Source organism: Acomys russatus, chromosome 14 (genome assembly GCF_903995435.1).
Source record: "Acomys russatus chromosome 14, mAcoRus1.1, whole genome shotgun sequence".
Taxonomy (NCBI): Eukaryota; Metazoa; Chordata; class Mammalia; order Rodentia; family Muridae; genus Acomys; species Acomys russatus.
The window spans coordinates 31,729,528-31,744,644 of record NC_067150.1 but is presented as its reverse complement, the minus strand read 5'-3'; the positions used below and the strand labels follow the sequence as shown (position 1 = coordinate 31,744,644).

General features: G+C 39.8%; 1 protein-coding gene across 1 annotated transcript; it reads right to left on the bottom strand.

Moving 5' to 3' along the window:
- Window positions 1-3,164: 3,164 nt before the first annotated feature.
- Window positions 3,165-4,124, bottom strand: LOC127198021 (olfactory receptor 10S1). Its single transcript, XM_051155826.1, has one exon. The coding sequence runs from the start codon at window positions 4,116-4,118 to the stop codon at window positions 3,165-3,167; it is 954 nt and encodes a 317-aa protein (XP_051011783.1). The 5' UTR covers window positions 4,119-4,124.
- Between the last annotated feature and the right edge of the window lie 10,993 nt (window positions 4,125-15,117).

The following is a 15,117-nucleotide window of genomic DNA, read 5'->3' as shown; positions in this document are numbered from 1 at the left end:
ATGCACTAAGATGTCTCAATGTTGAGAGGCATAACCCCAACAGCTGCCAAACTTAGTTATCCACCAACAGATGGATGGATAATGTAAATCTGCTACGTATGCAGAATGGAATACTAGTCAACTTCAAAGAAGAATGGAGTAACAATGTTGACTCTTTTATCTCAAAGGCAATCTCCTTTCATTAAAAGCCAGTTCAGAATTCTTGCATTTTACCCCAACATTATACATTTAATAATATACCTGTTATAATGCTATCTCATCATAGTTTCTTTACAGACTATGCTCTTCTTTTTACAATGTTTTGGATTTTCTTTATTTTACACGGAAAAATATTAGTAATAAGTACCTGAATCAGAACTGGCATAAATGCAGACTAGATGTAAGATTGACCCAAACTTCTATGGAAAAGAATATTTTCAAAGAAATGGTATTTTTTTCAGTCACAATGCTGCCAGCTAGGATTGGGAACACAGTTATTTCTAGATCTTCACACACTTAATGATTAGCTTGAAAACAGTGACCATTGGCTTATTCATCATTGGGGCAATTACTAGCATCCTGATTTCCTTCATATGCTCTGCCTTCCAGCATATTGTAAAATTTCAAATATGAACTATTTAGCATGAGTCAGGATACCAATCAATCCTACTTTAGAGCAATGTTATTTTACTTCCCCCCCTCCATGCCTCTGGATAGCCAATGTCAAGAATGTTTAGTCACTCTTTTCTTTAAAGGATTTATTTATTATATATACAGTATTCTGACTGCACATATACCTACACACCAGAAAAGGACACCAGATCTCATTATAGATGGTTTTGATCCCCCATATGGTTGCTTGGAATTGAATTCAAGTCCTTTGGAAGAGCAGCCAGTGTTCTTAACCTCTGAACCATCTCCACAGCCCTGTTTGCCCACTCTTACAGGAAAATCTTTCCTGCTAACTGTCCTAGGGAATGTTTTTTCTTGTTTGCTTGTGTTTATTATTGTTTTAGCTCCTGTTCATTTGACAGATGTTCTAGTATCATAGAGAAGTATCAATCACTTACCAGCTTTGCTTTAGGGAGGTAGGTAAAATGATCATCTTAAAGTTATCCTCATTTTGAATAGTCTTTTAAATTTTTTATTAATACAAATTAATTCTCTAGTTATTTATAGTCACAATTTAATTATAGTTACAGAAGTATAATAAATTTTACTATGCTTCTAAAATATCATAATAAAATACAAAATTTGAAAGAAAAATTTGGATTAATAATTTTCATTTCCCTAAACAATTAGAAAACCTATATTGCTATTTGACAACTTTACTATGAAGAACATACTTGCACCTTGTTTTATTTGTCCATGCTGAGTACATGATAGATCATGTATTTCACTGAATATTTTGTTGAGTAGCTGTTTTTTGGATACTACCTTAAGGAAATGTATTTGATAGTGGATTATAGTTACTGTATTATTCAAGGTTTTCTGGAAAAGAACAGATAGAATGAATACATATTAAAATGGGTTTTATTAAATTGGCTTCTATGGTATATTTTCTGTAGTTCCACAATGGCTGACACACTTGGGAAGGTGAAGAATTCTGTGGATGCTCAGTTCATGAGGCTGGAGGTCTCAGCAGTCTCAATCTGTCTCTGTAGGCTTGGGAAATTTTTTAAAAATTAAATTGACTAATTTTTTTTAGCTACTTTACATCTCAATATTAGCCCCCTCGGTCCATTCCTCCTGGCTCCATCCTTCCTACCTCTCCCCCATATTCTCCCTACCTGGTTTGGAAGACTCTTAAAGAGATGCTGATCTGTAGGCTACTTTGGAAGCCTGAAGAGTCTAGTTCTAATGTCTGTGAAGGAAGGTAGCTTTTGTAACAACAAAGTAGATAAGCTTGCTAGCAAGTGAGAAGGCAAGCAGGGAAAAATCAATACCTCCACTCCCATTTCTAGGTTCTTTCATCTGGGCTGCCACTGATAGGCGCTGTCCAGAATTGAATCATTCTACTTCCTATAATCTGATCAATAAAATCCTCCATGGCATACCTGTCATCTTTCGGCCTAGTTGACTCCAGTTAAGCTGATGACCAATATTATTTACCATAGTTGCCATTCCCTTTCTAATAAATATTTAATTACTCATATTCATAAATAAACCTGTAATAACATCCTTGTATTTCTAAGACCTTTATTCATTAAAACAAATTTCACCCGCTTATGTATATTGTATTTTATTAGTTTATTACCGTGGTCATTCTACAAGTTATTTCCATTTGCTTTAGAACATAGCATAAGGAGTGGTTTGTTTGGCTGTGGCTATTCCTACAGAAGAACAGAGTAATTAAAGTGATAAAGTGCTGTGGGTACAATGTGCTTTGCTTAACAGTTAAGGCACATTTATCTAAAGGTTACAATCAGCCACATGTCCTGGAAGACACCAGAGTTCCTCCCACCCTATTGCAAATTACTTTAAACAGAATCGTGATGGATTCGTCACCTCATTATCTTGGTTCTTCACCAACGGAAAGACAAAAGAACTTGCTAGCTATCTCATTTAGACCTCATAAAATTCTATACAGAAATTATTTTTAACTTTTTTTTTTCTTAAACTGAATCTACAGGTATAAAAGCTTACAAAATTTTGATCTGTTGATTAAGGAATTCAGTTTGGGATCTGGGTATATCTCAATCCCATGTTTGTTATCTCATCTTGTGAGTGTGGTTTTAGATATCAGTACCTGGAATGTGAAAAGATAAGGGCATGACTTTCTAAGTGATGTTCGGCAAGCCACATTTCTTACTGGGGTTTTATGTTTATTGTGGTAAAACTTAGTCTGTTCTCGTAAGCCAGTGATAAACAATAACAACTTGGACTTGTACTTTTGCCTAAAGAACTCATAATAGATAAAAAGTCAATATAATTACTTTACAAAAATACTAAAACAAATAAGCATTTGAACAATAGCTTACATACCCTTGAGCTTAAGCGTTGGAAATACTTGAAAAAGCCACATGTGTAGCCTGCATTTTCTTAATGAAGGTTTTGTTATGGAGACTCTGTTGCAAACCAAAGAGAAGAGCATGTGACCCAGTTGACACTCAGCACTTTCCTCCTTAAGGTAGGACTTGAGTGGCTGTCTTCTTGGCAGACAAGGAAAACAGCTGCAGCTCAGGTTAGGGGGCTGGGCTGCCTGATGGAGGCTCTCTGGAGCCACACACCAACCTTCTCAGGGCCCGCTTGACTTCCTTGTTCCTCAGTGTGTAAATGAAAGGATTGAGCATCGGGGTGACTATCGTGTAAAAGACGGCTGGAGCTCCTGCCCCTGCGCCGGTGGAGCTTGGCTGTAGGTAGATGCAGACTGGGGGCATGTAGTACAGGAGCACCACTGTGAGGTGTGCCGTGCAAGTGGAGAAGGCTCGCTGCCTTCCCTCCGCTGTGCGAATGCGCAGCACTGCAGCCACAATGAAGACATAAGAGATGATGATGAGGATGAGGCAGCCTGCAGCCACCACACCAATGTTTGCAAGCATGACAAGCTCATTGACGGTGGTGTCTGCACAGGCCAGCTTCAGGACTGGAGGGATGTCACAGAAGAAGTAGGCGATATGCTGAGGACCACAGTACAGAAGGCGGAAGGTTAGGGAAGTGTGAATTGCGGAGTGCACAGCACCTATGGCCCAAGTGCTCCCAGCCAGCCCTGCACACATCTGCCTGTTCATGGCCACTGGGTAATGTAGGGGCTGACAGATAGCCAGGTAACGGTCATAAGCCATGACTGTATATAGAAAGCACTCAGTGCTGGCCAGGAAGTGGAAGCAATAAAGTTGTATAGCACAGCCCTGGAAGGAGATCATCTTCCCATCAAAAGTCAGCAGGCCTGCCATGACCTTGGGCACTGTTACTGTAGACAGGCATGCATCCAGGAAGGAAAGGTGGCCCAGGAAGTGGTACATGGGGGAGCGGAGTTGAGGATCAGAGCCCACAGTCAGGAGAATGAGGAGATTGCCAGTCACGGTGATGCTGTAGATGAGGAGAAAGAGGAGAAAGAAGAGGCCAGGGTGTTCTGCTGTGTACATCAGACCCTCCAGGAAGAAGTGGCTCACCGTTGTCTGGTTGACATACTCCATCTTCGTAGCCAGCTTCGCACTCCCTGTTCAATAAAGCCGACTGTAGGAGGGTGAAGGGCTGACCTCTTTCTTCAAATGTTGCTTTTGTTAGGTGCATCTGATCTTGGCCTTGTCTCACAAGCTAAAAAGATTGACAGGTTCAATTCAACTTCCTTCTGTATTTGCCTTCTCATATCACTCTTTCTGGCAAAAATGAAGTTTTGAAGGCATGACCTGCAGACTTGGGTATATAATGGACTGAAAGTGTTGTGTGGTGAAATGAGGTTTCTGAATTAATTATGTAAGCAGAGTATACATTCTGATGTCATGAGAAAGTGACTTTGGCATATGCTTCACAATGGTGATGCTCTTGGCCCCTAACTTCCTCTGCTGTGCTTTAGGTGCACCAACTACACATTTCATTGCTGTTTACTATCTGGACTTGCCTGGAATCAGAGGGGATATTACATCAGCCAGGAACACATCCTCCCACCCATTTCTCACTCCAGGGGAATTCTTTGGTATTTTAGGCACCCACAATCCTCAGGAGAATAACAACGAAGCCCCCTGAGACTCAAACTATTTGTCTTGAGTACAGTTGATGGTCTCCCCGTAGCACTTTTTCTTACACTTTTGGGAGTTGCGCTCCCATGTCTTTCTTGGTGTTCTTTTCTCCTAGTTCAGAATTTAGCTTTCAGAGTTCTTTTTGATACATTCCATCCTGTACATTAGATCCTGTATTATGTGAAAACCTCCCTCCCTGACTTTGACCTACAATGTCTTCGTTTTCCGTACATCTCCCCTAAGGTTCATCACGCAGTGGAATCTTACACACCACCTCTTATTTCCTAGTATTCCTGAGATTGCATATTGTATGTCTCAGCTTCCGGAAAACTCCTTAACTGTGACTCTTGACTGTCGGCACATCGTTTTGTAACATTCTAAAATAGTGAAGGCTTAGTTATGTGAAACAGAAGAATAAAAGCAAAAAATACCTATATGAGTTTTATATATGAGTTTCTTATTACATACTTAAATTTGAAAAAAGTATTGTAGAAAATTTAGCAATGAGGACAATACTAGAGTTGAGTTATTGATAAATCTAGACAGGTCCAAGGGGTTGGAAGCAAACTCCTCACGTGTCTTTTGATGACAACCCCATGGAAGGAAAAGAGTCCCAGGAGCAGAAAAAGATTCAGAGACACACCCGCTCCCTCATGAGGGCTTTTGTCTTATCTTATTGTATCTTGTTTGGTTGTTCTCTCTTGTAGGCCTGCTTTTTTCTAAAGGGAAACCGCAAGAGTAGATCTGGGGAAGAGGGAAGGTGGGGCCAGGGCTGGGATGAATGGAGAGAAAAAACTGTGGTTGGATGTATTATATGAGAGAATATTTTATTTTCAATAAAAAGTTCCTTTAATTCAAAACACCATCATAAAACAAAAGTCAAAATTCTAGGTGTGTTCCACTTGCTACTAGGGGCTTGTTTTCCTAAGTCTTTTCTCTATGTAAATATGAAATACATGTAGGAATATCAAACTATTGGCATATCCTGTAGGCTTTGAACTTTTTCAAACCACTTTATTTGGGGTTCTTTAATGCTTATTGTGGCACCCGCGCCACTGCAGTACTGAAGCAAGGGCGAGGGACTGCGGATTTAACACACACACACACACACACACACACACACACACACACACACACACACACACACACACTAAAACAGCGGGTCCTTCGTGCTCAGAGAGCAGCAGCAGTGGCAGCTTTTATTCAGTGTCCAAAGAGCCTTTTTATAGGCAGCAAAGCAGGAATGCTACTCTCAGGTGAAATCCCTCAAGAGGTGATTGCACACAGGAGGGAAAGTCCCGAGGACAGGAGGGGTGCGTTCTCAAAGCAGTAAACATGACTAGTTAACCAACATAAATACAGACATGGAAGCTGCTAAAAACAGGACATGAAACAGCAAGACAGGCAGGTAGCACAGTTGGGCCTGGTTCCTACACTTATACCTACCCTCCAACCCATCTACCCTAGGTAGGAGAGAAAAGAGGTTAGTAGGAACAGGCGAAGAAGACCTTTTTCAACTCAGTTTCATAGAGCAATTCCACATTTCATCATCAGGATTCCAGCAGAACCATTAAAGAGCAAACCAGCATTTCAGTAAAGGTGACTGCACCCATGGCAGCTGGAACCTTGATGCATTCTCTGGAGCATTTTTTTTTTCTAGGAGCATCTCTAAGTGGAGTGATGAACAGCCAAACAATGGGAAGAAATACCAAAACCAAAAAGCCAAGCCCCTTGTTTTGGATATGTGTGTGTGTGTGTGTGTGTGTGTGTGTGTGTGTGTATTTCCCTCAGACTCTGTACTAGGATGTCCCCACAAGAAGCAGTTCCTCTTCTAGTGGACAATCTGTTTTCTCTCACAAGTCTGTTTCCATCAGACAAACATTGAATACCCTCACACAAGTCTGTTTCATATCCCACACTTTGGATGTATTTGCATCCATCTTTATGTCCACTACAATACCCTTATTTATTTTTACTTCTGTATCTATCAATATAAATAATACAGTCAGTACATTTATACTTGTACTTCCGTATCTAATTCAATACTATTTCTGCTAGTTTATTCTAATATTTTTTTTTTTCAATAGTAGGAGATGTGGCTCTTGTCTTAGGGTTTCTATTGTTGGGATAAAAAAACCATTACCAAAAATATCTTGAAGGGGAAATGGTTTATTTCATCTTATACTTCCATATTACAGTCCACTATCAAAGGAAGTCAAGCCAGGATCTTAAGCAAAGATTGAAGGCAGGCACTGAAGCAGACAACCATAGGAACTCTGTTTACTGTCCTATCCTCCATGGCTTGGTCAGCCTACTTTTTTTTCTTCGAGACAGGGTTTCTTTATACTATCTTGGCTGTCCTGGACTCACTTTGTAGACCAGACTGGCCTCGAACTCACAGGTTCTGCTTCTGCCTCCTGAGTGCTGGGATCAAAGGCATGCACCACCACGCCCGGCTCCAGCCTACTTTCTTATACGCTCTGGAACCACCCCCAATAGGGACAGCACTGTTCACAGTGGTCTGGGACTATAACATCAAACCTCAATCAATGAACTTCCCTATAGGTTTGACCATGGGCTCATTTGTTGGGGGGAGGGGATTTTCTCAATTCAGGTTCCCTCTTTTCAAATGACTTTTTTTTTTTTTTTGGTTTTTCGAGACAGGGTTTCTCTGTGTAGCCTTGGCCATCCTGGACTCACTTTGTAGACCAGGCTGGCCTCGAACTCACAGCAATCCACTTGCCTCTGCCTCCCGAGTGCTGGGATTAAAGGCGTGTGCCACCACGCCCGGCTTTTCAAATGACTTTATCTTGTATCGTGTTGACAAAAAACTGACTATGACAGGCAGCTCTCCTTAGCTAAATATTTACTTGCACATTTAAATATTTTCTTAAGTTTCTTGTGTATTTTGAACCATAAGATTTTACAATAGAATATTGATATTCTTGTTTTCCATTGGTACTTGGTTAGCTTCATGTCATATATCTTTGTTTATTTATAGTGCAGTATATTCTTTTCATTCGTGTATATAGCCAATAAAACATAGATTTTAATGGATGAGTAATACTCCATTGTGTAAATGCATCATGTTTATTTATCTACTCGTCTGTTGAGGAACATACCAGATTTTTCCGTTTCTGGCTATTAAATAGAGCAGCAATGAATATGGTTGAATGAATGTCTCTGTGGTAGGATGAAACAGCCTTTGAGTATATGCCCGAGGCAGGTATAGCTGGATCTTAAGCTAGTTTGATTTCTATCTTCCGGAGGAACTGCCACACTGATTTCTGTAGTGGCTGCATAAAATTGCACTCCAACCAGCAATACATAAGCATTCTACTTATTCCACATCTTTGCCAGCAAGAGATGTCACTTGTTTTGTTGATCTTAGACAGGCTGACAGGTGTAAGATGAAATATCAAAGTAGTTTTGATTTGCATTTTCATCATAGCTAAGATTCTTGAACGTTCATTAATTGTTTCTCAGCCATTGAGTTTCCACTATTGAGAATTTTCTGGTTATATTTGTACCTCGTTATTTAATTGGGTTATTTGTTTTCTTAATATATAGCTTCTTGAGTTCTTATATATTTTGGATATCTGGGTGTTGACAACCTGAACACTGCCATATTTTCCCTCTGGGTAGCTTCCAGCTTAGGCTCTGCAGTCCTGTGGTTTCTAAGTCCCTGCACCTACCATGTTCCTGTCTGGCTCATCTGCTGACATTTCAGTTTCTCTTATGGTTTAATTATTCTCCCTCAACCACTTCATGCTCTCATGGTACAGTAATGAAGACTGATGACTCTGTGGTGAGATTTCATAGGTTTAGACTCTATTTTGTCCTTTGCTAATATAATGTTTTTTCTTACTTTCACATTCTCATCTATAGGTGATTAAATTCATGTTATCATCTTAAGGTTAATTTAATAAATAATTAAATAAAGAAAACACTATCTGATCTATTCATTATAAATATTCACTTGACTGTTAGTTATCAATTTGGAGTACTAGGTTCTCTGACAATGAAAAATTATCCCTGAGCCTCTTTGCAGCCTTCTGGATGTTTCCATGGTAACATGTCCATAGACCTTAGTACAATTGGCATCATGTTAGAGGCACCATTCTAACCTTAAAATCCAGCACACAGAACCCAGTCTGCCAAAAACAGGAACAAAGACACAATCTAAAAAAGACCTGGGTCCATTGTTCCAGGCTCTAGGAAAGTCCCTAAATATTCTAACCTTGCTTTTTAGGTTTTGTAGAACTGCAGTGTGAGCCCACATGTGGTTTTGGACATAAAAGACAAAGAACTGTGAGGATTTGGACTGCATGATTTAGGAAAGTTCCCCATGCAGACACCAGTCATCAACAAAGACTTTCTTTTTAGCTTAAAATTTTTTTAATCTCTCACCCAGAGACAGCAGGCATTGAGGACTACGAGTAGTGGTTAGGTCTGTCCTATACCCTCTGTGTATAATTTTCTCTGGCTCAGATCTGCCTACAGCCCCAGAGGAAGCAGCATCAGGGCTTATCAGCAGGACTGAGGTCTGCTCTGTGACCTCTGTGTGCAATTTCCTGGTCTCAGCTCTGCTTGCAGTTCCAGAGGCTGAAGCCACTGGGGACTACCAGCAGCAGTGAATTCTAGTTCCTGAGCACCAGCTCTGCCTGCAGTCTCAGAGACATCGGTCAGTGGGGAATGCCAGCACTAGTGAGGTTTGCACCAGGTCCTCTGCCAGCCAGTTCCCTTGTCCCAGCTCTGCCTGCAATCCCAGAGGCAGAAGCCATCAGGGACTATTAGAAGTGGCAGCCATCTGGGACTACCAGCAGTAGTGAGGTCTGCCACGTGCCCTTTGTGTGTGATTTCACAGGCCTCAAATCTACCTGCAACCTCAGAGGTGGCAGCCATCAAGGACTACCAGGGACCTCCAAACCTGCCAACACCAGGGACAACCACATGGCTACAGGACAGCATAAGAACACAGTCAACAAATGACAAGGCAATAAGGCACCACAAGAACCCATTTATTTTACTACAGTAACCCCTAGATATCCTAGCGCACCTGAAGCACAGGAAAATGACCCTACATCTAATCTTATGAAGATGATGGAGGCTTTGAGACAAGAAACGAATAAATCCCTCAAAGAAATATAGGAAAACATAATCAAAAAGGTAAAGGAAATGAATAAATCACTTAAATAAATGAAGGAAAATACAGGCAAACGGGAGTAGGAAATTAATAAAAAGTGTTAAAGACCTGAAAAAGGAAATAGAAGCAATAAAGAAAACACAAACTGAAGCAATCCTGGAAATGGAAGGCTTAGGAAAGAGAATAGGAGTGACAGATGCAAGCATTACTAGCAGACTACAAGAGATGGAAGAGAGAATCACAGGTGTAGAACATATGATTAAAAAAAAAAAAAAACAAACCAGTATATCAGTCAAAGAAAATGCTAAATCTAAACCTGTTCTAACACAAAAAATCCAGGAAATTTGGAAAACTATGAAAATACCAAACCTAAGAACAATAGGAATAGAAGGAGAATATTCCAGCTCAAAGAACCAAAAATTATCTTCAACAAAAGCATAGAATAAAAATGTCCTAAGAGATGCCTATAGACACATAAGAAGCCTACAGAACACCAAATAGACTAAACAGAAAAAGGAAATCTTCCCCACCCCACATAATAATTAAAACAGTAAGTATATAGAACAAAGAAAGAATATTAAAAGTGACAAATAATAAGGACCAAGTAATATATAAATGCAAGCACATTACGATTATACCAGGCTTTATTATTATTATAATTTATTAAGATTACATCCCAATTGTTATCCCCTCACATGTATCTTCCTGTTCCCCCGACTTCCCTCTTTCACCCTATCCCTCTCCTCCTGACATCTGACAGAAGGGGACCTCCTTCCCCACCATATAATCACAGCCTATCAGGTCATCAGGATAGCCTGATTCCTCTGCCTCTGTGTGCTGTCAGGCCTCTCTACCATGGAGAAGTGATCAAATAGAATCAAAGACCCTATGAGCATATACAGGGGGAGGTAATCCCCCTCAGGAACAGTCATAGGGGAGGGGAATAAGGGGAAAATGGGAGGGAGGGAAGAATGGGAGGATACAAGGGATGGGATAACCATTGAGATGTAACAAGAATAAATTAATAAAAAAATACCACAAAAAAAGAAAGAAATTAAGCACCAATAAAACAAATAATCCAATTCAAAATGGGGTACAGTGCTAAACTGAGAACTCTAAACAGAGGAATCTCTAGGGGCCAAGCAGCTCTTAAGTAAATGTTCAAGTTACTTAGTTTTAATAGAAATGCAAATAAAATTGACTATGAGATTCCATCTTACATCCATCAGTATGGTTAAGATCAATAACTCAAGTGACAGCACATGCTGGCAAAGATATGGAGCAAGGGGGACATTCTTCTATTTCTGGTGGGAGTACAAACTTATAAAACCACTTTGCCCTTTCCCAGAAAATTGAGAATAGATTTACCTCAGGACCCGGCTAGGCTACTCCTGGGTATATACCCCAAAGAGGCTCACTCCACCATAACACAAGGACACTTGCTCAACTACATTTATAGCAGCTTTACTCATAATAGCCAGAAGCTGGAAACAACCTAGCTTCCCTCAACCAAAGAATGGATCAAGAAACTGTGGTGTATTTTCACAATGGAATACTACTCAGCTAGTAAAAACAAGGAAATCATGAAATTTGCAGGCAAATGGATGGAACTAGAAAAGATCATCCTGAGTGAGGTAACCCCTATCCAAAAAGTTACATGTGGTCTGTACTCACTTAAAAGTGGTTATTAGCCATATAGTACACAATAATCATATTACATGCCACATACCCAAAGAAGGTAAGTAACAAGGAGAGCCCAGGGGAGGATGCTTAAATTCCACTCAGAAGGAGGAATAGAGTAGACATCGGAAGTGGATAAAGTTTGGGCACTGAGTGGTAGAGAGTACTGGGAGGGGAACCAGGGTGGGGATCAGATGTAGGCGGAGTCGGGGGATTAGAGGTGAAAGGGCTGGGAGAGAGAAGGGAAACTGAGGGGAGGCATCTCTGGGACAAGCTGCAGACCTGTGACAGGACAGGTCCCTAGGAGTCTAACTGAGATTCCTAGTATCAGGGGACATGGAGACTGGTGAGGACACCCTCTAACTAGACAAGACTCCCAGTGGAGGGAGGAGAATACCAATCCACCCACAAAAACTTTGATCTAAAACTTACCCTGCTTACAAGATATGCAGGAATAAAGATGTTAACAGAGATTGAGGGAATAGCGAGCCAATGACTGGCCCAACTTTAGACCCAGCCTGTGGGAAAGAGCCAACCCCTGACAATATCATTGCTTGTAGACAGGAGCCTAGCATAACTGTCTTCTAAGAGGCTCTACCCAGCAGCGTATTGAAACAGAGGCTGAGACACATGGCCGCACATTAGGCAAAGCTCAGGGCATCTTGTGGGAGAGTTGGGAGGATAGAGAAACTTGGAGAGGAGAAGTGTTCTACAAGAAGACCTACAGTGTCAACTAACCTTGGCCCACAGGGGCTCACAAAGACTAAACCACCAACCACAGAGCATGCATGGACTGAACCTGGGTCCCCTACACATATGTAGCTGATGGGCAGAGTGGTCTTCATGTGGATTTTTAGCAAGTGTAGCATGGCCTGTTTTTGACATGGACTCTGTTGCCTGCTTTTGGATCACTTTCCTCTAGCTAGGCTGCCTTGTCTGGTCTCAGTGGAAAAGGAGGTACATAGTCATGATACATCTTGATGTGTTGGGATAATGGTTTTTCTGAGGAGAATTGGAGGTGGGAGTGGAGGAAGACCATGGTAGGGTGGGAGTTGGAGGAAAAGAAGGAGAGAGGGAGCTGCTATTGAAATGTAAAGTGTATAAAGAAATAAATTAATGAGAAAAAACTTATCTCTCAACATAGTATTTTATCTAACATATGATCACTCATTTTTATAGAACTATTTATTAAGAAGCCAGTGAAGAGGAAATGAAGTAAAATAAGACTAATAATTTTACCCCAGTGAAAATGCCAAGGTAGCCATGTACTAAACTTTCTTAGGTGCTTGCAGCTACACCTTGAGTTTTGTTCTATTCCATCATCTGAGGTTCTATCAGGAAAGGATACACATAGCCTAAGGGTAGAGGCTTTATGATGTATTTTGATGATCAGTGGAGCTAGCTTTCCTCATTTTATTTTAATATGCTTTTTAAGTTTTGGGTGCTGGAAAGATGTGTCAGCAGTTAATTGTTCTTAATGCTCTTCCAGAGAACCAGAGTTTGATTCCTAGTACCTCAGTCTAGCATCTCACAAGCGTCTGTGTCTTCAGCTTCACTCATATCTGCCTTCCATGTTCTGACACACATGCAAGAGTGCATTCACACACACAAACAACTCACACATGCACACAAATAAGAGCATAAATTCTAAGATTTATGTAATTGTATTAGATTTCATCAGATGTTTTCAGAATTTGTGAAAATACCTATATTATTTTTCATTACATCTGTTAATATAATATAGGATACCAATTAATTGGCCAAAAAGGATCCAACATTTTATTTATATAGTACTTTCAGCATAATCGAATGTCATTTTTATAATGTGCTATCTAATTTTGTTAAAAAATGTTTACTTAGTTATTTATAGTTGATATGGGTGACACCTGTTGGTGATTTGCTCTATATATGCTGTTTTTATTTGCTTCGTTCTTCTTATTTTTATTTTTAATTTTTGAAACACGGTTGTTTTTTGTAGAGTTCGCTGGCTGAGCACTTATTATGTAGCTCATGGTGATTTCAATTTGGGCCAATCTTTCTGCCTCTATTTGTTTTTATTGAAGAGGTTTGTATGTGCTACGCAACCTGTGTGCAGGTCAGAGGACAGGTTCTGAGAGGCGGCTTTCTCCTTCCATTATGTGGGTCCTGGGACTGGACCTCAAGTCATCAAGCTTAGCAATAAGAACCTAAGCACCTAGCCACAGAACAAAATGAGAAATGATAGAAAGGCATTTTCAGTTATAATTCCATAGCCAACTAAAGATTTAAAAATGAAGGAATACTACATTATGTTATAGTAGTCCAATATATGGAGTATGGTACTCTAATACAAATGTACTATACTACAATACAAACCATTTAACACATATTTCTAAGTAATTAATTGAAAACATGGGAAATTAGTAAAATATATGACTCAATTAAAACTTTTAAGAAATTTGAGATAATTGATGATTATAGAGAAATTTCACCAAATTAAGCTTCTTTAAAAGTTACCTCCCATCTCAGCATAGTGACGCATGGCTGTAATCCCAGCGCTCCGGGAGGTAGAGGCAGGCCAATATCTGTGAGTTTGAGGCCAGCCTGGTTTACAAAGAGAGTCTTGGATAGCCAAGGCTACACAGAGAAACCCATCTTGAAAAACCAACAAAATAAAAAAATAAAATAAATAACCCCTCCCAACCCCAAAACAACAACCACAACAACAATAACAAAAAAATAATCTCCCTAGACTGATATTTATAATCTTACAATGCTAAGAAAGTAAATGTTAGAATGTGACAATATCCACCATTTCTTTCTTTCCTATATTTATTCATAGTGACCTGTCTTCTGGAGTTACATTTTTCCTGAATTCTAAGATTTCCTTCAAGGTTATTCTCACTACCTTTGGCCAAGTATACATATGTGGTTTGAATGAGAAAGCTACTTATTGCTTCAGGAATTTGAAATCCCTAAGTGATGATGCTGTCTGTGGGGTTAGGAGGTATGGGGAGTGGGGTGGGATGGAGTGGAGTTGGGAGGTAGGGGGGAGTGGGACGAGTTGGGATTGGGAAGTAAGGGGAGTGGGGTGGGGTGAGGTTGGGAGGTAGGGGGGAGTGGGACGAGTTGGGATTGGGAAGTAAGGGGAGTGGGGTGGGGTGAGGTTGGGCGGTTGAAGGTAGAGCTAATGCTAAAGTAAGAATGGACTTTAACATTTCATACTCTTGCCTTACTTCTAATTTGCTCTCTCAACTTCCTGGTATGATCTCTCAGCTTCTTGTTTGTGTGAAAATGACTTCCACTTGGCGCCATGCCTCCTCTCCATGATTGACTCTCATGCCTTTGGAATTATAATAAAAAATAATCTCTCTTCCATAAGTTTCCTTTAGTCATAGCATTTAATCACGTACAGATAATAATCAATATAGAACAATAATCAGTGAAAATTATACCTGTAATGTGACATTCTGATTTAAAGTGTTATACACACAAAATACAAAATATATAGTCAAGAACAAATATTTTAAATACGTATCAATAATACATAAAATATTTATAATTATATAAAGTATAAATGTATGTATAAACAAAAATATTTATATAAAGATATAAAACATGTAAGTAATATATAACATAATTTTATATTAA

Coding starts and splice junctions, on each gene's coding strand:
- LOC127198021 (XM_051155826.1), bottom strand. CDS start 4,118: ATGGAGTATGTCAACCAGACAACGGTGAGCCACTTCTTCCTGGAGGGT.